General features: G+C 41.0%; 1 protein-coding gene and 1 long non-coding RNA gene across 2 annotated transcripts in view; one reads left to right on the forward strand and one right to left on the reverse strand.

The window, feature by feature from the left end:
• Positions 1-1,919: 1,919 nt before the first annotated feature.
• On the reverse strand, positions 1,920-23,114 carry LOC127378513 (heparan-sulfate 6-O-sulfotransferase 3-B-like). Its single transcript, XM_051427396.1, has 2 exons — positions 22,158-23,114; positions 1,920-3,428 (listed from the first exon to the last, which is right to left on the reverse strand). The coding sequence occupies exons 1-2, from the start codon at positions 22,697-22,699 to the stop codon at positions 2,669-2,671; spliced, it is 1,302 nt and encodes a 433-aa protein (XP_051283356.1). The 5' UTR covers positions 22,700-23,114; the 3' UTR covers positions 1,920-2,668.
• The window catches only part of LOC127378516 (uncharacterized), a 37,385-nt gene continuing 19,007 nt past the window's right edge, over positions 4,886-23,263 (forward strand). Inside the window, exons 1-2 of the long non-coding RNA XR_007888062.1 lie at positions 4,886-4,969; positions 11,230-11,274. This is a non-coding gene — a long non-coding RNA (uncharacterized LOC127378516). The remainder of the gene's footprint in view (positions 4,970-11,229; positions 11,275-23,263) is intronic.

Raw genomic sequence — 23,263 nt, forward strand, 5'->3', positions numbered from 1 at the left:
TCAGACCACCAACTGTGTCTCTGATTTTGGTGAAACTGGATCATATTTTATGGGGAAAATGGTTTTCCCTCTGATGTCTTCCGGCTGCTGGGATCATAAGTAATGTAATCATATCACATGCAGTCTGTCTATATTTACCACAGTGGTATTTCGAAACCGGGGGCACAAAATCGCACAAATACCAAATCTTACAGTCTTTCTTTAAGTGGCAGTTATTTTATTGTAGCCTAATAGCCCCCCACACACACACACAGTAATTTATGTGAGTTTAAACTGAGGTCACTACTCTTCAAATGTTCATTATTGTTTCTACTAAATCAAAAACCTTCACAAACATACTTAGGTCGATCAATTGTTTTGTGCCAGAATTCAAAATAAATTCTTGTTTTGGCCCGGCTGTTATTTAATTATCGGAGTAATTTCTAATATGAATTTCACATTATTGGCTGATAACTATGGTGCATCCCTACTGATTATGTTGCCTATCATAACTCTATTTGTCACTGAGTTTTATTCATTATGCAGTGATGAATGATAAATAAAAACTTCTGGTGTTGTTCGTTGACACAAAAGACTTCTCGGGATCTTTTACTGGAATTTTTCCAACTTGTTTCTTAAGAGAAACTGAATTTATAATTCATCATGTAACACTTTTTTTGTTTCATTTTTCTTGCATTTCCATCATCGTGGTTTGCTACATTTGTCTCCCCAACAGTGTGATAAAATGATTTTACAGCCCAACAACACCTCCTGCAGCTACTGATCTGTGAAAGGCTCTGAGGTTGTATCCGAGCACTCAGCCGAGTTCTTTGTGCAGATGCATTCACCTTCCTGATGAGCTAACAAGGCAGACAGCACATTCCTCATTTTGAAAGCCGGAGAGAGCTGACGACAGAAGGGCATTATTACTTCGACAGTGGACGTACAAAAATGTTTCAAGAAGAAATCTTTTAAAAAACAAAGAAACCCCAAACATCTGTTTATCTTCCATCTAACCTCCCGGAACAAATTCCCCCTGTCAACAGCGAGACATCCTCCGCAGATACAGGAAGCTGTTCCATTATTTGTCTATCACTGGCTGCAAACGGCTTCATCCTGGATACCGTATGTCCTTCTGCTGCAATACCCCGCCATGTTTAATGGTTGAGATCACAAATCAAAACGGTTGGTGAGCTGAGCCAAATAGCAAACAATCTCCGCACATAAGACGGGATTAATGCTTCAGGTGTCTCTCTTTCTGTCTGCATATGTACACAGATGTAAAATCCAGCCTCATTATATTGGGCTTATATAATTCTAATCTTTCTCTGTTACATGCTGTGTGAGTAGAATAGAGACTGCAGCTGGGGATGGAAAGGCTATTTTGGTCCATGGCCATTTCCTTTTCTGCCTCCTGACTGATCTCCTCCTCATCCTCATTTTCCTTCTCATGAACAAAAAAAACCCCATCTGCGTGGAGGGTTCTGGGAGTGCTTATTAGAGCCACAGGATATTAATGTAAAGCAATCATTCCTGTACTTATCTCGAAGGCCTCTATTGAAGTGTGTGGAAATGGATTGTTTTTCCTGCAGGAGTGCAAATATATAACGTCCGTTGGGCCGAGGACTGTACATTTCTCAGATTGTGGAGGAAAAGGCATTCAGGAAGCCGCTGGGTTTCTTCTATTTTCTGCTGCATCAGCGTCATGGTCAATTGAACTTTAAATGATCAATTTGGAAGCGAAGAGCCTGTGATCAATGAGCTAATGGCGGAAATACCAGTGTTCTCGCTTTGTGATGTAAGAGGGCTGAAACTGGCTCTGACAGCCTGTCTTTCAGGCCTGCAGCGCTCCTCTCGCCCTTCTTGAGAAAACGGCCTCATCAGTGTGCGTCAGGGTGTCTGTACGTGCATGGATATGGAAGAAGTTGGCACACCGCAGGAAGATTTCAGATTTTTATGGTGAGAACATGCTGTGAAAAAGGAGCAAGGCAGAACACGTTTATGTACACATGCGTACCAGAGAGAGTCCATCAGGGACAAATTTACATCACTGCGGGCTGCATATTTTTTTATTGAATACATTTCCTGCAAGAAATTGCCTTGATTGTTTCTGTATATTGCAGCTTAATCAGTTAGAAAGAAAAACACACACACACACACACTGCAGACTATTGCCAAGTTTGTGCTTTGATATTCTTATGAAGCCAAACACCACAGAGTAACTACAAGATTTCACTGATCAACACGGCGCTAAATCACAAACATGACACAGAGAATCCTTCAATTTATTCACCATTTTTAAAATAGACTAAAACTGGCCTTCTTTGTGAAGCACATTAATTATTTTTTTTTCAGTTCTACTAATTATCGAATTTTAAGAAACATTTTCACTGCTTTGAGAACATTCAAAGCACTTGCTAATGAATAAATAAATACAATTCACAACTGCAGTGCCAAAAATAGCCTTAAGAAAAAACATAAATACAAAATGTTTATGTTGCCGTTACAATCACATCCATCATAAATATTAAGACACCATTCGGTGGTCCAACAAAGCGCTATGAGGCTATGAGGGCAGGAGGTTTTGGCAGATTCACAGCAGAGGAGAGACGGAGGGAGGAGAGTAAAGCACAATGAATCAAACAGCGACCAGTCGGTGATTTGGTGTTTTTAAATTCCTGTGCTCGGCTCACCACCGCACCACCTGGCTGCTGTAGTCCTCTGTAGTGGCTACTTCCTCGAGCACCTTCACCTCCTCCTCTACCTCCTCCCCTCCTCCTCCACCTCCTCCTAGTCTCCACAGCTGAGCCAGATAGGTCCTGTGCATCTGCTGCCTCTGCTGCCTCTCCTGCCACCTCCTCAGACGCTCCTCCTGGTGCTGCTTCTGGCGGTTGTACTGGTAGCGCCGCAGGAACAGCTCCTTGGCGTACTCGTACAGCTCCATGTCGAGGGCGTTGAGGCCCTCAATGCGCCACCGCACCTTCTCGCTGATTCCAACGCTGGCGGCGCGTGTGCTGTTGATCTGCGTGAAGGCCCGGATGAAGCGCAGGCCGAACGTCCGCTCGAACAGGTACTGCGTCTTGCGCTGGAACTCCGTCAGGCCGTAGAAAGCCATGTTGCGCAGGTTGGCCTTGGCGCTGGCGAGTAGCACGCGTCCTCGCTCCAGCTCGCTAACGGAGGACATGTTGTAGCAGCCCACCAGGCTGAGGTCGGCCAGCATGCGGACCTGGCGGTTGTTGGCGAGGTTAGAAGGGCAGCTCATGAAGTCTGCCAGGGGCACACCTGTCCAGTCTTCACCACTGTAGCAGGCGGGCAGCTCGTCCTGCGTGGGCGGGCGGCCGTCGCACATGTGGAGGGCGGTTTTCCAAGTGGCCCCACGCTGCACATGCTTCCACTCACTGAGGTAGCGTGACACAGGGTCGCGTAGCATAGTGATGTAGTAGAAGTTCCTGCAGAGACAGATAGAGAGATTCATAAGATCATGAGAGCTCGGGGACAGGCTTTCTCTGACTTAACCTTCACACGAGTTAGACGAGAAGATTGATCTCACCCTGGTGTTTGTATGTAGATGAATATGAAGAATATATGTTTGTTAATGCTAAGCTAACCACCTGCTAGCTGAAGCTTTATATTTAGCGAATATGAGGATATCAATCTTCTCGTCTAACTCTCGACAAGAAAGCAAATACACGTTTCCCAAAATACCGAACTATTCCTTCAAACTGCATTCGTTCGCCCCTCCAAGCTTTAGTGATTCACTTTGGTTCGCTCCTCATACGCAGATGATGTCAGGACAGCTGTGAAGATGGTTTTCACTCCACTGTTTATTACCTTTTTACCTTTGCATAGATAATACAAATTTTATTTCCGTCAAATAGCTCCCGCATTCTTAAACTGAATTGCAACAGCATACAGTATTAAGTCGAGATGGTACCTGTGTGTGCACTGAATGATTCAAAAGGTTGAAGAAACTGTCTGGCAAAACACCACAAGCCACATTTTCAACAGGGAGGATGAAACTATACATCAAATTTTTCATATCCTGCTGCAGATAAAAAAGAAATATGAGCGGGAGGAAATACCGCAGCGCTGGAAATACTGTATATATAGAGAGCACTGAAAGTGTGATTAGGGTTTAAATGAAAAACATCATCAAGTGCGTCTGAGGGTGTTAGAGAATAATGACATAGAAAGCAATGCAAACCAAGCATGTATAGCATTTAATATCCTGCAGATGTGAAACAGTTTTTGTTTTTGTCACACCAATTTGCTCCTGCCTACCTCTAATGAGTTTTTTCCGTCTGCAGCACCTTTCCTGTTTCCTGATCACTCTGATCTGCCACGAACGGCGCTTCAGAAATTGCTGTAACCCAGCAGCACGAAAAGCTTTCAACTGACAAACACAGTCTCCCGCTCTTATCTACCGAGTTCAGAGATGACCAGCATAACAGCGAGGTGACTGAAGGAGTCAGTGCCAGGAGAATTTCAGCCATTTTCAAAAAGTTTTTCTAAAAGGACGACAACACAGATAAAAAGGGAAATTGAAAAACGTTCATCTTGTGTGCAAAGATCACCGTGACCTTATAGCGTCAGAGAGAGAAACCAAACAGAAAGCCTGAATAAAAAGCTGAACATTTTATGTCTTTCATTCCTCAGGGCTACAGTTTACCTTCATTCAACAGCTAAATAAAGAATTTAGATTCAAGGACATTTTCACTGCAATGCTGAGCTGGAAAATGTTCTTTTAAACCCTTTTTTACAGGAATGTTTCAGTAATGTCAGTTTTCCATACATGATGCATTCCTTTTCTCCCACAGTCTTATCACTTGTTGGCGCTTTATTTCTTGGACTGCCTGTTCCTCTGCCGGTGTAGCAGCGTTTTCCATTTGATTTCCTCTCCTTGAGAGTAAGTCTCTGTGGACTGAATTTGGCCAAGAAGAGCACAAACCGCTGTGATGAGCTGGATGGGCTCCCAAAATCAGATCCCTTTGTGAGTTCCTTTGTGTACAATATATACACTCTGTGTGTGTTGTGTGAGAGACTAGGTGAGCAGTGCCAAGACACACCTGGCGAAATACTTAATTTGAGTAACTGTTTTCTTTAGCAATAAACCTAGGAGCCCTCCACAGTTTCATTAAGGCCTCTTTTGCAACAGCACAGTGAAAAATGGGTAATAGTGACAGCTAATTATGAATCCTTTTCCACCTTTTTTGCTCTGTTGCTAAGGGACCGCACAGAAATTATTAGGGTGATGAGGGGGGTCGACCTTATGTTTCACTTTTTATCTTTTTTTTTTGTTTTAGACTCTTTATTTCTGGTGCATTACAACATCCCACCACCTTTCACCCTCCCACCAACCGACACACTTTGTCAGGAAAAGTACGAATAAACCAATAATTTCATAATAAGCCGTATAAAAAACCAAACCTAGTAGTATTAATAATAATTGAATAGTTGCAATACCCTATCCCCAATATCTAACAATATAAAGAATTTAAGCTGCTGTACCCCAATTTAAGCCAAATGTTTGAACCAAGAACTGCTACATGCTATGCTAACAGTAATCTCCAGTTTAAATGGAGCGTGGTTTTTACGTCCAAAGTAATAAACAAAGCTTTAAGTGTTGTTACAGCTGGGTGAACTGTGGAAGAGCGGAAGATTAAAAGTGTTCTGATCTTCACGGACTGAAAACTTCCTGTGCAGATCCGATCACATTGGTAATGATCCAAACTATAAACAACCACAGTCAACATGTTTCCTCTCATTACACTGATTAGTTAAACAATTGGAAACCTGTGATGCTGCAGTTTCTTTCATTATAGTCTAATTTCATATGACACGTTTACTGCAGTTCCAGCTGTTATGATGTAGAATAAAGGAGCTATTGTTAAAATTAAAGGACTCTGTTATAGATAATGTTAAATCACATCGACTCTATTTCTCATAACAGACATATTGGTCCTATCAGCTATTTCATTGATTATGAGAAAATAGTGACCTATGGCACACATGAAAATTGTTTTGATCTCTTTTTTTAGATGATTAATCTCACAGGGGAAGTATGAATTGTCTGACCACCACTCCCTCTAATCATTTTCCTACCGTCCCTAATATCTCCTGTCATTTCAGAACATGCAGTTCCCTCCCTGTCCAACAGTTGTCCTCTGTGTGTCTGCCACCTTTCCTCCTCCACCGACCTCCATATTCCCTCCTTAAGCTCCTCAGTGTATATACCTGCTCTTTACTCACTGTTCACTGCCAGATCATCTATTGTGCCATCCCAGTCAACCTTTATGTCTTTTCTGTTCCTGCCTGCTTTGTTAGTGACCCCTGACCTGCCTGTTCCGACTGCCTGCCTGTTTTCAGTCAACCTTCCTTTACCTTACCAGTTTTACATCTACAAGTTGTGCATTTGAGTCCTGTTTTGGTGAGCTTAAGTAAATTGTCCTTTTTTGAATCTGAAAAAACAATTCTCCTGCTTACCTTTTTTGGAGTAGGTAGTAAGGATGGATTCAAAAAACAAAAGGAACGGCTGTCATGAAAAGCTTCGCTCGCATCAAAAGCATTCCCTGCAGTCATTTAAAAAAAGAAACTGATGAACAATAGATGATTGGTCTTATCCTGCTGACAGAATTCTTCAATTTTATATAGAAAAATAACAATTTAAAGGTCTAGTATCTAACATTTAGGAGGATCTATTGGCAGAAATTGAATATATTCATAGGTGTGTGTATATATATATATATATTCATAGGTGTGTTTATTTATTTATATATATATATCATAAGAATTGTTATTTTGTACCCAAAAGAAAGCCCAGAGCAGACAAACCAAACACTGGCTGTACACAGGACCTTATGCGTTTGTTAATGAGATTCACGGCCACCGTAGTTTCTCCTACACACTTTAGAAACCCAATCTCGTCCCTGGGTTGTCAGATGCCAGCGGTGTTCAGTTAGTTACAATCGGCAACTTCACCACTAGATGTCGCTAAATCCAACACACTGGTCCTTTTTAAGAGTCCGCTTTGGATTAAATTACGATATATAATTATATTCTATCCAACTATGCTAATTAAAGGTTTGTCATTTTATGACACAAACATGATGTATTCTTTTAAAGTGCATTGATCGCTATCAGTGGTTCTAAATCTAAAAGCAGCAACCGCGTAAGAACTGGAGCTTTTACAGTGAGAGCTTCTGCACAGCTGTAATTGTTTGGAGTTCGCTGCTAAACTGAGAAATTTGATTAATTGAGAGAGAAGTTGTGTTATTGAGCAGAGTGCACGGCCAAACAGCCTTAAAAGGTCCACAATTTAGCAATTACTGCCAGACGGCAGATATCAGTCAGCTGTGATATATACTTAAGTGAGTGCCATGATGATATCATGGCAGAACACACCCGCAGACAGACACACCACCCAGAGATAATGGCCATCCACAGTGGAAGCTAAGTGAATTACCCTGCCATCTTCGCCGGGTTGAACGGACAGCACGAGATTGATGGACACACAGGAGCGCATCACAAAGCGGCCTTTGTTGTACTTCCTGGAAAACAGCTCAGTCTTTTCTTTTCCTCCTCCTGTGCCTATCATCTATCTGTACAGCTAACCGCGAGACAGCCAGATCAATAAATGTCCATGCAACCCTGCCTTTCTGCATCTGTGCTTTCATCGTGACCTATTGACAAAGAGCAGTAAATGTCAAAGCTCTCCTCTTACCCATGTCAGGGACAGGGGCGGGGTCAGATTATGAAGGTCAAGAATAATTACTCATTGGAAGAATGGCTGAGGTTTTCTCATGCGGGAACCAGTGTCACTTAGAATTTAGCATTTTATAAAAATAATTTTTAAAGGTAGAAAACATTTATGGTACCACCAGTAGGAGGCGTCTGCAGGTAGATTCTGATCCAAAATGTCTAAAAGTGCTTTTAATAGAAACTATTTTTTATTTTTTATTGTCCACTTGGGGGCAAAAAACAAGCTGGAAACACAATATGTTTGTAATATGTTAGGAAAAAGTTGCCTGTTTACGTTACCAGCAGACATAAAGCAGTATAAACATTTATCTGAAGTTGTGTTTGTGGTTGCCTGATGAATATAATTCCAATACTTACTATCCTCTGAACTCTGTTTTGGTCTCCACCAACTCCTCTGCTACATTACTCTGCTATTAAAGTGCTTCTCAAACTTTTTGCACTGCGTACCACCTCAGAAAAAATATTAGACTGTCTTGGTACCACCACTATGACATGTTATAAATACATTTATAACTATAACTAACAATTATTAAATACAGCAGTGTAGGCCGACCCTATGCAGCTATGGACAGTTCACACAGGAGCCATGTTGTTCTGAATGGAACTGGTTCAAGAATAAGAGCAAATTATGTGGAAAAGGGTTACTCCTGGTCCACATTTCTCAGTAGTTCCTGTTTGGAGCCACGATTAGTTATTTTGAACCGCTTGTTTTACCTCCGCTTACTATCTTACCTTCATATTTTAGCACCTAACCAATCATGGATGTATGCATGCTATACATGCATGAATGTGACTACGTAGCAGACTGATGTTGAAACAAAATATTATTACACATTATTATATCATTATATATATCATTATTATTATTATTATTATACAAAACGTATTTTAAATTACATTTCAGCAATCTCACAGTATATTAATTTGAAATGTTTTAGTATTTTGATAATTCTGTGGGTTCATGACCAAAAGCAGACCCCTTCCTATTACACATTTAATCTATTGATAATATGAAAATATTGATAATAGCAGCTTTAAATGTTTCTTAACTCTCCAGTGTTCTTGTGAAATCCTTGCACACTGTAATAAGAAACAGTGCTAAGACCATCTTTGCCTTTTGCCAATAACTGTTTGTTGGTTGACGAGACTTTCCCGAGCTTAAAACAACTCTTCTTCACCATCCATCTCTCTCAGACATCATCTGTCACCCGCCCTGGTTTATTCCATGCCAGTGCTTAAGCTCTTTGCTAATGTGCTGAATGGCTTTCAAGTCTTTCAGGCCTGAACGGGACAAAGTGGGAACACTCGCATACCTGATTGATCGAGCCGAAATCTAATGTTCTCAGAGAGATTTGCGTGAATATAAAAGACACTGAGTCAAATCTGTCATGTATTAGCGCAATCGCTGTCAACACCCAACCCCGCTGTGTGTGTGTGTGTGTGATCATGCCTGGTTGTTTCTAAAAGTGAAGTTAAATCAGCTTGTCGCATTTTGCCACCGATCAATCCGACGCCTCGTTCATGTCCTTCCCGCTGCCCGTCGTCTTTCTCCACACGGCAAACCTGCAAACACTATTGATCGCCCCCCCCTCTCCTCTCTCTCTCTCTCTCATACTCTCTCACTCACTCACTCTCTAAATCACCATCAAAAAGCTATAGAGGAAACTCACAGCAAAAGATCGATATCTGCCTTGTTAATTCACTCACTACCATCAAGGACACAGTCATCTCACGATAAAAGCCTTGATGGAAACTATTTATGCCCCTGAAGAGGCAGCCCATACAAAAGGTATCTAAATGGACAACAATCTTTATTTATTTCATCTTTTTTTAAGATAGAAATTGCATTGCTTTGCTTTTAGTTGAGGCATTTTTTTGAAGAATGATTTCACTGCTCCGGCTCAACCTCACTGTTCCAATAAGCGCCGTCAATGAAGTATCACTTTCAAAGCCATTTCTATCAACTGGGGAGAAAAAGCGAATCTGAAAACAAGCACAGGACTGCACATCGATTTCACACTGAAGTCGGGGTGTTGATAACACGCACAGTTGGCGCAAATCCATTTTAAAGGTGTTTCTGTGCCCACAAGGGATCCCTTAACCGTCACCTCCAAGAGAGAATTACTATCAGGAAAAAAAACCCTTTCAGTCTCTGCCATCTTTTCAACATTACAATTTGATCTCCCTAAAATCACTTTTAAATGCCCCCACTGCTGTGATAACGACACGGTTTGCTAAAAGTTTTGGGGTGTGAGACACATTTCACACATGAAGAAAATCAAGCTCATCTTTTAGAGGAACAACAGGAAGAATACTGAAAATATCAAACAGTGAATCTCATTTTAAATCTTTTTTTTATCTATTTTTGTTATCAAAATTGGGGAAAAAAAGGTGTATATGTGAAACAATATCACTTGTTTCTATTGCAAATCCTACCAATGTTCCATTTTGTTGTTTAATTTAATTCTCATTAAACCATATTCCTGTGAGTTTACTGTTTGTTTGAAGTAGCCAATGTTGTCTTATTAGTAATCATCCCATGTTCCAGATGCTAATATTATGTTTCTGTGAATTTAAAGATATTTGTACCTCTTTCTGATCAAAGCTAAAATATATATAACTGTTTTAACTTTGGTAAATGCATGTATTTAAAGCTGCTCTATACAATATTATATTAACAATGGATCAGATGACTGTGTGTAAAGAGAACGGGTTCATTTGTTAAGAATTATCACCCAACTCTGCAGTTTTCCTCAGCTTTACAACCCGTTTTAGCATCTTTCAAAAGCTTGTTTTGGTTTTTAGGCTGCAGATCCAATACTTTAGTTCACTCTCAAAAACACTGAGAGCTGTAAAAAAAAAAGCTCTAAAAACCCACTATACACTACTCAGCACCAAACAACAGGCAATGTTAGCTAGGTGGTGAACTTAGTGAAGCAATTTAGCAGCTTACTCAAAATAGTGGTTAGCGTTTATGGGACACTGGTTTTGTGGTGCACTTTATTTAGCCCTTAAAAAACAGTTGAAATGACAGAAAATAAGAGTTTTTTATTCTCACCTATTAGCCTATTAAAAGAAGAGGTAGGCAGTGTTTACAATTATCAACCACAACAACATATTTGATCGTGAATAGGCTGTATGTATGTAGATGTGACAATCTACAGCATTTCCATAACAGACTTGACACTAAGTTCTGTGAGCAGCTCCTGACTGACACTAGAGATTAATTAAAAGGGTTTTTTCTGTTTCACTGCGGGGCTAAAACACAAACATTTCCCAGGACAACACAGAATATTTCCATAATATTTGGCCATTTAAATCAATTTCCAGGTGTTTCCATGACTGGAAAAATTGTCTCAAAATTTCCAGGTTTTACAGATTTTCCAGGACGCATGGGGACCTAAGGACATAATGTTGTTAACAGTTAATGTAGGGTGTTTTTTGTTGTGTAACTTCAAGGATTTCACTGAATCATATTTCTTATTTTTCCAGGCCAAGATCTAATCACACCTACGCAGACCTGAGGAAGCTGATTAAGTGAGTTTTTCTTTTATATTAACTAAACTTTAATTGAGATTTCTTTTTTTCTTATTTAGTAATGAATATTTAATGGAATTAAAATACTTTCTTAGAAGCACTAACACAAAGGGAAAAAAGGCAAAACTTAACACTAAAGTAAGTCCAAAACCAAATCTCTTCTGAAAATGGTTTGCAGTGAAAGGGAAGTGTTGAATGAGCCTCTCAGCAGGGAGAACATTCAGCCCATAGACCAAAAAGGACTTTGTGGATAACAGTACATTTGGAAAAGCAGATAAAATATTAGCCTGGTTAGAATTTCAGCTTAGCCAACTTGACTGTGGGACGGGGGAGCAGGAGTGACAAATGGGAAGAGCTATAAAGCACAGCAGAGGGGGACGAATTCCCCCAAAAATGAAATGAGACTAGCAATTAGACAAATGAAAGAGGAATGTCAGAGGGTAGAGAGTCGGCAACAGCAGGTCCGCACGTTAGCGGGGGATGTTGTCAAGATGACCGAGTGAAGCTGCTCAGAAGCACAGAGAACGGGCAAGTCTCATCACATCAGTCTCCAGACCAAGAGGTCCATTTTCACTCATCTGATTCTCTCTCTTGCACTAATTTAATCTTTGTCTGCCAATTACGGGCAAAATGATCCCCGTGCCCATCTGCGCGCAGCGGGATCGCTATCCAACGAGCAAGCACTCACACACAAACACTCTCCTTCAGTCCTAAATGATCTGCCAATGGCGCACTTTCCATTCCATAATATAACCAGGTTGTAGGGAATATTGGCTTGTAACATTACTTGATGATAAATCATGGCACAGATTGAGACAGAGAGTGTGAGGAGAGAACTGACGAGCAAGGAGACTGGTGCTGCACTGTGATCTTCATTGGTCGCAGATATGAGATGCTATTTTGGGCGATAAAGGAAAAGCCCCAGGGATGCTGGTGTGGAGACGAGGGAACCGTGAGCGCTTCCAGAAAGACGATGTGTCCAGGCGAGCGAGGGTGTGAAGATGTGGTTTTGCTGGAAACTAGGTGATAGACTATGTGAGGAGCTGCAGCCAACATACACTTAAACAAATTAAATTATGCAGGGTTCAATACAAAATCATCTTTGCATAAAATAATCTGCAGGGGACACAATCATCCATCTGTTTTTATTAAAATGTGGCTGCATTTCAGGTAGCTTCATTTTTTTCCCAGAGTTCATTTGGCTTTTTAAACACACCCACGACAGGCATAATATCGAGGACATCCACAGACACACAACAACCTGCCGTGTGCAGCTTTAGTAGCTTTAGCGTCTTAGCCTTAACCTTTGCTTGACATCTTAATCTTTGCAGCTTTGTGAAGTGTCAGCCAGTCTTCTAGGTCCATGTAGATATGGAAAGGATAAATGGGAGACTGTACTCTGCAAAGGTCACACCTACCCACACAAACAACTGAGGAATTTCTGAAAGGCAATCCACTTTTTAGCAATATGTGAAGGCTACTCCCAACAACACTGTGCTATGTTTCCTTGCAGCATTTTGACATACACATTACACAACATTACAGAATTTGAGGTACAGTATAGATCACACACTAATATGAAAGATCCCATTCAGTTGAACAGTTTCATTCCATGATGGCTTATCCGTCATCCGCAGGCAGTTTGATGGATAGCACATAATGATCTATCTAGCAGAGACTTCCTTCCTTTGATGTTTTTTTCTCTTTTTTCTCGACAAACACTGTTCGGTAAAAAGCAATCTTCAATCCAGTCGACAGGTTTCTGAATAAATCTGGACTTCTGGATTAATCCCTCCTCCCACCCTTACTCCGTTTCCTCCTCCCCAGTATAATAAAACCTGTCTTCGACTGCCCCTAATCCCCCTAAGGAGTGTAGAGATTATCAAGATCCTCTGACTATCTCGCATTTCTTACAAGAATACAAGACGCTGCTCGCTGTCATGAAGGCAATGCACTGAGGGGTTTGATTTAACAGAAAAAAACGTCCTTGTGTATGAGTAAGTTTAAATCTGGTTAAAAATCAGGCTCTAATTATGGGATTAAAACTAGGATACCTCGAGCATTGCTCATTTTGACTATTGCCTGCTTTAAATATATTCTCACTTCGTGTCCGAGATTTATGTAGCTCCACTTTACACACGTCACAAACACTACAATGGAACAAAAAATCCCACCACCAAAGTCTTTCTTTCATTATAAAGTGCAGTTTTTCTCATTTTTATCTGTTTTTTAAGAGACTCCATTACTCTTAACACAGACAAATTAGAGATACTAAGTCAGAATTATGAGTTTCTCTGAGTCATTATGACTTGCATAATGAGTGAAACAATTGAAGATATTTTGAAAACCACTGTCAAAATGACACAATAGAATCACCACCTTACCGTTGTATGCCTCCACCGACCAACTTCACAGACCCAGACGCTCTGTCCACTAATTATTATACTGTCAATGCGTTTGACCACCAAATTATAATCAGCTCATCCTCCAAGTGGACGTCTGTGCCATATTGGAAGAAATTCCCTCTTGGCGTTCCTGAGATATCGCGTTCAACCCAACATCCCAAAAACAAGTCTGGGTTGATAACATTGACAGTATATATAAGGTTGATAATAACCAGATGTATCAAAGTTTAAATCCCTTAATTTGGACTTGATTTCTGGAAAAACTGATAGTAAGACTCTTCACACAATGTCCAATTAGCTACTGGCAAAAACTTGCAATAGTGATAATGGGTATTTTAACTAAAATTAGTTCATTGGCAGGTATTTAATTTCATTTAATGTTTATTTGATAGGGACAGATACAGTCTACCTAGAAAAGTACATCTATAGCTGGATCATATACCTCTGATGTTTTAACTAAATGTCTTGTATATGTATATTTTGGACAGTGGTTGTCGTATTCTGCCAACTACAATGTGTGAACATAGGAACCCTGGCAGGAACCAGCATAAAATCCGACTGGCAGAACTATGTATAGGAAATCATTATCAGTTCATTATCATATTCACACTAATACAATAAACTCCATATCCATCTGCATCAGCTGTAACTTTTAAGTTTTCAAAATGCAGATTCTAAATATGGGTGTTTCAATGATTTGATGTGTTGATGACAGGATGTGTTTAATTACTTTTTGGAGTGAGAAAGCAGTTCATAACTGTAGAAAGTATAATGATGAAAGGGATGTCTGTCCGAAAGCAAACAACCATGATAGTAAAAACTATAATAGTAAGGCTCAAAATGGGGGGAAAAAAGACTATGGAATGGCTCAAAATTTGGGAAATTGAGGGCTGTATCAATCTTCTTGTCTAACTCTCAGCAAGAAAGTGATTAAGCACATAACCCAATATGTCAACCAATAAATTATTATATGTATTATATCTAATATTTAGATTCTAACAGACTAATATACATCTAAAGATTAAACTAATAAATCTAAAGATAAAGGCTCATTTTAAAGGGTCACTTTGGTATCAACATCAATATTTCATAAACTCTAATTTCCCCTCTTGCTTGCCTCAGTCCACAGAGGTCAGGTCTGTCTCTGTTGGGCCTAATTGTTAATATTATCATTCTGCTGCAAGGCATGTGATCAAGGGCACGTTTCCCATGATACTGGCGCAGCAGCCTGTGATATAAGCTACCATATGCCAAGTCATGTAAACAGCCTTTAATTGAGCCGGATGTCAAGGACAAGTGTGAAGATGCAACACATAGCTCCAAATGAGCACACATTACGTCTAAACCTCATTAGCAAAAACGTAACGTCATTGCCTTGGCCTAAAACTCAAAGCTACCCGGAGAGATGTTTGTGATTTATCAGCCTACATCACAACATCAGGCTGCAGCATAGGATCTCCCAAAAGACCTGTACATTCACCCTTAGCCAAAAATAAATCTGGTGTCAGGTACAGTATGTATACTTTTCCACCCACAAGAAGTGACGAATCAGAACTTCAGTCAAATGCAAACTGTCTCTTAAACAGCAGTCGAAATGTACAGAATCCAACACCAGTTTTAGGACTTCTGCCTCTTTTGTTGTATTGGTTTAATTAAATGTACAACAAGGACTTTTTAACTGGTTATAAAAGAGTCTCAATGGCCAATATTTCAGGGCTGTAGCCAGCAGATATGTGGGCCAAGGCTTCCTCTTATATGCATCAGAAATTGTTTACAGTCTGATTAGCAAACCAGAATAGAGTTCCCTCATGGAATCAAGGTGATGGAAACATAAACGCTTTTGTCCACAGGGGGCGCCAGAATCAACACAAAAAGAAAGTTTCTTGTAGCTACTTTAAAAAGAGATTATGTAACTTTTGGCTAAACATTTAGCTAAAAGTATTGTAACAGTAGTATGTGTGTGTATTTACTTTGCTAACGTTGGTTGACATTTAACCACCATACCGGTCATACCAAACCAAGTAGGTATAGCAGCAAAAACCGAGTGTTGTGAGCTGAGCAAAAGTATGTTTTACTGCTAAGGAATTCAGCTTTTGATTGTTAAGAGCAAGAATGTGTTTTTTTCTTCTTCCCTCAAAAGTTAGTCTCACTTTAAGTCGTCACATATCCGCTGGGAGCAGTTTGAATGATTTCTGGCTACTGAAGGTCACATTTTTTTTGACAATCCGTGTTCTTGTCACATTGAGTTTTTACAACAATGCGTGGTCGTCAGCAGCTTGAAATAACTTGATGTGTAAGCTTAGAGAGTGACATTACAGTCAAAAGCAACGTTGACAGTAAAAGGGCAGCTTTATGCCTAAAGCATTTAAGAAATACTGTGCTTCAAATTGAACACATTTTCTCAATAATATACATCCCTCTCCGAAATCTCTGCATATGTCTCTCCATGGCTGAGGATTTAAACTGACTCACTGCAACTGCAAGGGAAGATTAATGTCAAAAACTTGTAACCAGATGTTTTTCCTCCATATAGTCGATTAAGTATTTCAGTGAAACATGGTTTAGCAAGAGGAAACAGAAAATCATATATCTTGAAAACACCATTTTGATAAAAATCATCTCTTTCACAATACTTACACCCCCTTGACAACTAAACTGTGTGAACTTCCTGCATATTTCTGCATATTTTAATTCCTTTAGTGTCATCATCATCATAATAGGGTGCCATCGCCAAATTAATAGCTAAAGCCACCTTAACTGTGTCCAGAATGAACTGGGCTAATTAGACTCAGGCTGATCTGCGTTTTGGCCAGCCTGCATTCTTTGCTCTAATCTGAAATAATGAGGTCAGTAATAAGGTTACACTCTCTGACTGCTCAGTGTGACGCCAGCTGCCGAGGACGAACAGGGCAGCCCGGCAATTGAAGCAGGTTTGACGTCTGGCCTTACAGCAATTTCATAGCCCGCTGCGATGAGAATGCTGTAGCCCCATGCTGCGAGCAAAGCCCTGCAGGAGCCTCTGACCAGTGGCGTGCCTATCAAAAACTACTTGAACCGCGCGTGTATCACTCACCTACGTTTGCGTATTAGGAGGGAAATTGCCAGACATAAGGAGGGCACATGCATAGACGCAGGTTAATGCTTATGTGAAGCCAGGAGTGAATGGATAAAGGAAGCAAGAAACAGGAGGTGAATCAGACAGTCTCCTTTTTAGAAATGTGCTGTGTTGTGATCAAACTCATTACCATCAGTTAGCCGGAGTGTCCTCTAAACAAGAGCTGAATTTACCTAATTGTTCTGATTTGACAAAGATGTGTTTAAGCCGTGCCACTAATTCCCATAAAACGTTGCTAGCTGAGCTCGAACCAAGCTGGAACTGGTTGCTATGCTAACTCGTCTGGTAACCAAGGAGTGGATTAGTGATCATTTTCTCTTTTAGATTCTTCTGCAGATATCTCGTTGTGTCAACAACCCACCATCACTGCAAAGATACTGTATGCTAAAAATATCACAAAGAACCTGATTGCACCCATTATACTGCAGGTATGGCCAGGTTATATCAACCTCTAGTTTATGTATTTAGTGTTTACACCGGTGTGCTGTGTAGGAGAGAGGTGACTTCAAGGTGATTTTATAAAGTGCTCATAAGCAGACAGATGCTTCTTTTATTCCAAAGGACAACATACACTAAATGTGCAAAATATGACTTTTCACGAGGCACAGTAATAAAGGGATTTCAGGTATCTCTTAGCGACACAACTGAGCTGTGAATTATTCTGTACATTCACTTATACATTGAAGAATTTTTAGTCACACTTAACCTGTTTTCACAACCCCCCCGGGACCCGAATATATTTCATCAGGGGACAGAAAGTAGGGAAATGAGGCAGCAGCCAGTTACAGTAAACTGGGGGTTCAGTGGCTGTTAAAGCTTTCTCACACAGTAAGTACTGGTTGTGCATAAAAATGGCAAATTATTATAACCTTACATTATTCTAATGTTACTACTGATGCATCAATGTGTTTATTGTTGTAGCTGGTTACGGTGGAGCTGCTTTATATACAGTTAGGTACTTCAGAAGAGTTAGGTACTGTTCTGCTACACAAAAACAAATATATACCAACATTTTTTGACTTGTCTCTATAGTCTCTGCTTTTAAAGAAAATATTGGATGAACAAGGGCTTTTTCGTCTTTCCTCAAAGGCTCACAACTCACAGCATTTTGTAAAGAACCTGGTTACCTTTCTTTCCAAAAAACAAGTAGACAGACTTGTACAAGACTCCATTGGAGGAGATGTGCAGCCTTTGTGCAACAACGAAAAGCCCTCATTCATCAGATTAGTTTCTGGTTTGCAGAAGGCAGGTACAGACTAGGGTGAGGCCATTGGAAAAAATGGTGACTATCTGCAATTGGCTGAGTCCATCTACGGTGGATTTTTGTGCAATTTTTGTGTTATTTTGTGAATTTAATAGTCTGCCTCCAAAGAAGGAGATTCACTGCTTAGTGACACAGTGTACACACTGATCCTGAAGAACAAGTGAGAGGAAAAACAGCTGTAGAGCCAGAATATTTTCACATCTCACTGTGTTGAATAAAGGGTTTATTTTGACTAGTTTGACGACAGGGATTACAGCAACAAGGTAATTCACAGAGGCTCCAACCAGGACTCTTACTCCTGGGAAGATGAGGTAGGGACAGGCCAGGACAGGAGAGGTGTAAAACGGTAGAGAGGTGAGAGGGAGGTCGGGCGTCAGAGAAGCCGCTTCAGTGCGTAGAGCCAAAATACTTTCATATCTTACTCGGTTGGACAGCAGTTGGTTTATTAGTGTAAAGTCTAATAAAGACGGTTTCGGTGAGTTTTATTTTGTTTCTGTTTGAACAAGGCATGTTTTATAAGATTGAACATTAACTAGTTTGTTTTAATCTGTGTGAATTGAACTTTGAGCTCGCTCTTGTGAACCGTGAACTTGGACAGAACAGTGGTTATAATAAAGCAGAGCAGGGTCTGAGGGCTCAGATAAGACTCTCTGTGCAAACAACATCACACCCTGCTGGATGTAGCCTGAAGATAAGTGTGGGTGTCATCCATTCCCAGGATGTCTGATCCCTGACTGTTTGCATTCCCGTTGCTGTATGTGACTTGTATAAGACAGGAGTCATCCTCCAGCATCAACATGTTGTGACTGAGTTGGATTGTTTTTCTGCAATCAGACTCAGACAAAATGTTTTGAGTGCTTGAAATTGGTTCAGCCTTTTGAAATACTCTCACTGATTAAGCCTGAACTCCAGATCCCAAGTACAGTAAAAAAAAAAAAAAAAAAAAAGCAACGAGGATTATGTATATATTGGGAAAACAACTATAATACTCTTAAGAAGAGAGGGATCAGGGCTGAAACACAAACAAAGCAGAGTGATCTTACAGAACTGGACAGAGTAGCATTAAATATTGAATTAAGCTGAGCAGTAACATGCCTTAGCACCAAATCCAACCACACACACTGACACACGCACGCACAAACTCACTTCCATTCCCTCTGCTGCCATCATCAGTGTGCGTCACAGTTCATCACTGAGGGGCAACATGGCCCGAAGTGACAGGACAAGAGCCTTTCAGGTCTGATAAAACTGCAACATGAAACATCGTGGCAACACATCATCGAGCACAGAATAAGCTCTGTGTAGTTCTTTACTCAGCACTTTTAATCTAAAATGACAGGAGCCCTTCACTTAATTGTTCGTCTATTTCCCGCAATGGTTCCCTAAGAGAGATATATATATATATATATATATTTTTATATATATATATATATATATATATATATATAGTGTGTGTGGACAGAAAATCAACCAGGCATTATCTCAGGGAAATGAGAACTTCATGTGACAGATTTGTGGCTGTTGAATGAGTTATGACTCACTCCTCGCCCAACAAATTCACAGATATAGAGTGAGTTATGACTCATGGTGGCTTACATTTGATACCTTTTTCATCTTAATTATACATTTATATACGTTGCACTTGGTCATATGGGACAGCTGCACACACCAGGCTTCACTTGTCAAAGCTGTAACAGGCAAGGAATTAGTTTCATGTCATAATCGGGGCTATCAAACACAGCAGATACAAATATGTCCTGCAGTGTTGAATCCCTGAAGGCTGCTCAGGAGCCGCAGTGACCTCTGACCCTCCCCCTGTGGAAGGGGGGGAGCAGGCAGATTATTGAACTGCAGGGATCAATAAAGTATCACGTTATCTGTGAGTACTTTTCAACATCGCTCGCTGCAGCATCATATCATATCGGATATCATCTGGTGCTGCCACGACCAACCGCAGAGGAATCTGTCTGTCAGTCAACGCCCACAAGAGTTCACTGACTCATTAGCTCTGTGAGTGGAAATCAAAACTCCTCTTGTCAGAAATAATTAAACACTTAATAGCAGGAATTTTGCTTCACAGGCTCATGTTTTGGTCCCATCTCATGTCTGCAATCAGCCTCGTGCACAGCCAAGTGCCAACGTTAACGAGCGCTCATTTTTCACCCACTATTATGTTGAGTTGACAAGTCTTGACTGGAGTGTTGTTGATTCACTCGCAGTGCTGATACGGCTCAGAGGCGCCTCTTAAAAACAATTTTAAACCGTTAAATTAAGTCTGATGGCTGCCACAGAGGACAGTTAATGGATTGGGAGGATCCTTGAAAGGAGCTCCCCTCCCGTCCTCGCCGACCCCCTTTAACACTCTGGGTAACATATGGAGATTTACTCTCTGAACCGATCGCAAGGTAAATTGGCTTCAACACGCAGGCGGCACACCTCGGAGGACCATGCCCTTCTTAAGTGATTTACTCCCTTAAGCTTAGCTCCATCGGTTCTGTAATTACAGGAAATTGAAACAGACCTTCAGACGAGGAGGCCAGGTCTGTTTGCTGGCTGGCTGCTGGTGCTGACATACTGCAGCTTTAACAGCTCTGTGCTGTATGCATTACATGCCCTTAGGCACACGTGTTTGGCATCAGCAGCCCTGGAGGAAACTGAACGCCAGGGAGAAATCGGTGCCACGACCCGCACTGTTATAAAACCCAGTTACCTTTGACCTAGTGCCTCTGGGAAAGAGTTAAAGAAGATTGACAGCTCGCTCCAATCTAGGGATGTCACCAGAACCGATGTCAAAGTTCTCATTTTTGGTACCAGGAAGTGCAATTCTTCCAGATCTGACAGGGGGCAGCATGTAAGCCCAGAAGTCTGTCGTTAAATGCCACAAGAAGAAGACGAAGAAGAAGAAGAACGCCAACCAGCATGGAAAAAACAACATAACACATTTCACATATAAACTGAGAACAACGTCCTGAGGATGAGATCGGGAGATGCTGTTTGTGTCAGATGTGTTCTCACATGTTGGAAAGTGTTTGCGCCTGAGGAGCGTGCAGGAGGAGGAGTCCTCTGTAATGATGAATGTTTTTGCCTTCATCCATAAAAAGTCTCAATATGACCACGAATCTGTAACTGTGGCCGAGTGATTCCAGTCTGAGGCGCTGGGTGGCGCTCTGGGGTTTTATAACTGAGCGGGACACGCTGTGGGAGTCAACTAAAGGACGGAAAACAACAATATGTTCTTTTTAATTATTACTTTAAGGCTACGTTGTTGTTGTTGTTTTTGTTGTTTTTTTACGATTGGTATCAAATTGGGTATCAAGGATCGTGGAATTTCACTGTTATTCGTAACGTTCTCTGCTAACAAAACTCCTTGTAGGCTCAAAAAACATCAATTATAAAGCTTCTACTAATAATTATTGTCGTAATCAATTAATTCAAACTGTGACGAAGGCCCACAGTGTTGTCTTTAAATCACAAACAATCAAAACAATAAACAATAATCAATTTATAATGTCAGATATTTCTGCTCAATAAGTTACTGATCATTATTAAAATGTATTCTCTATCAATTGACTAATCAATTAATCATTTGAACTCCACTCAGCATTGTGTGTTAGTAGCTCTCATGACTTAGTGAACAGTGACAATACTATTGATTGATTACAGCTCAGATTACTGCAACTGAATGAATGAATGAATGAATGAATGAATGAATTAATTAATTAATTCATATTAAGAAACTGAGCAAACCAGTGAATAAAGTGAATGAGTGAGTGAGAAAAGGGGTGAGGGAGTGAGTGAAGAGGTGAGTGAGTGAAGGGGTGAATGAATGAATGAATGAACTAATATTGAGAAGATGAGTCTGTGAATGAATGAATAAAATCAGTAACAATATCAGTGAGTGAATGAGTGAATGTGTGAACTAGTTAACGAGTCGAGTGAATGAATATAGTTAACTGTGAGTAAATGAGACTCAATGAGTGAATGAATTATGAATGAGTGAATAACAGACCAATTCTACATTTTATGACCTGGTTAGATAATAAATGAGTGAGTGAGTGTCCTCCTACTGACTACACCTGTCCTGCAGGTCGCTCCTCACCTTTTGTTCTTCGGGGCACTCTTCTTGTCCCTCTTGTTCATCACTACCGGCACACAGCTCGTGAGCTCGGTCCAGTCCGCGTGCAACCCGCAGCTCCAGCCCGTGGAGAACCGGGAGAAGAGCCACGACTCGGCTTTACCGGGCCGGTGACAGGTGCACTTCCTCTGGCCGGGCATGCAGTCGCACGGCTGCTCCAGCTGGATGTTCTTCACCAGGTGCCGCCCAAACGTCGTCCCGCCGGTCTTCTGAATGTGGAGGAACACCATCACATCGTCCCCGCGGATGTTGAAGTCGACGTGCCGGTCCAGGTCCCGCTCCGTGAAGTTGAATTTGGATGTGATTCTGGAGGGAAGGTCCTCGTCCGCCTCCGGCTCAGTGTAAACTAACTCAAACCCCGATGAATACCGCTGGAAAAGCCCCTTCTCGTCACTTCTGAAGTAGCAGGTGTTGCTGTCCGCCGGGCACACGTACTGGTAGCCGATCATTAGGAACAGCACCGCCGCAACGGGGATGAAGATGAGTCTGTTGAACTTCTCCTCCATGGTGGGAAAAAAAACTGGAAATCACGCCGTCGGCACAAACGGTAACGTGATGTCCGAGTCCTCCTCCCCTCGTCTCATCCTGCAGTTTCACTTCAGGTGCGTTTTTGCTTTTTAAAAACAAAAAGAAAGAAAGAAAGAAAGAAAGAAAGAAAGAAAGAAAGAAAGAACCAACCTGCAGTTTAAGTTGAAGCAGGTGAGCTCATGTCCTGCACGAGAGCAGGTCCACTTCTCAAACTTAAAGCTGTCACTCTAATTTCCTAAAAAAAAAATAAACATGCACACACACACATTTCAGTTATGTCTTCGCTGCTATAATAGCTCGCGCGCAATGACTCCTCTCGACACTGCAGCGCGAGACGGACATCCCCCGCGTGAGCAGCGTCGGGGCTCGGCTGTCCTGTCAAAGACAACTGCTGATCGGTATCTGAGCCAGGAGCCCCGAGACAAGCTCCCAGCATTAACACACCCACTTCCGGCCAGGACTTTAGAAATCAGAGGTTTTTGAACGAGCGTTTAACGGCATTAAAATGGGGAAGAATAATTTGGATATATTGGAGATATTTG

This window comes from Dicentrarchus labrax, unplaced genomic scaffold (genome assembly GCF_905237075.1).
Source record: "Dicentrarchus labrax unplaced genomic scaffold, dlabrax2021, whole genome shotgun sequence".
Classification (NCBI taxonomy): Eukaryota; Metazoa; Chordata; class Actinopteri; family Moronidae; genus Dicentrarchus; species Dicentrarchus labrax.

Coding starts and splice junctions, on each gene's coding strand:
- LOC127378513 (XM_051427396.1), bottom strand. CDS start 22,699: ATGGAGGAGAAGTTCAACAGACTCATCTTCATCCCCGTTGCGGCGGTG. Junction 3,429..22,157: donor AGTGCCCCGAAGAACAAAAG/GTGAGGAGCGAC, acceptor CTGTCTCTGCAG/GAACTTCTACTACATCACTA.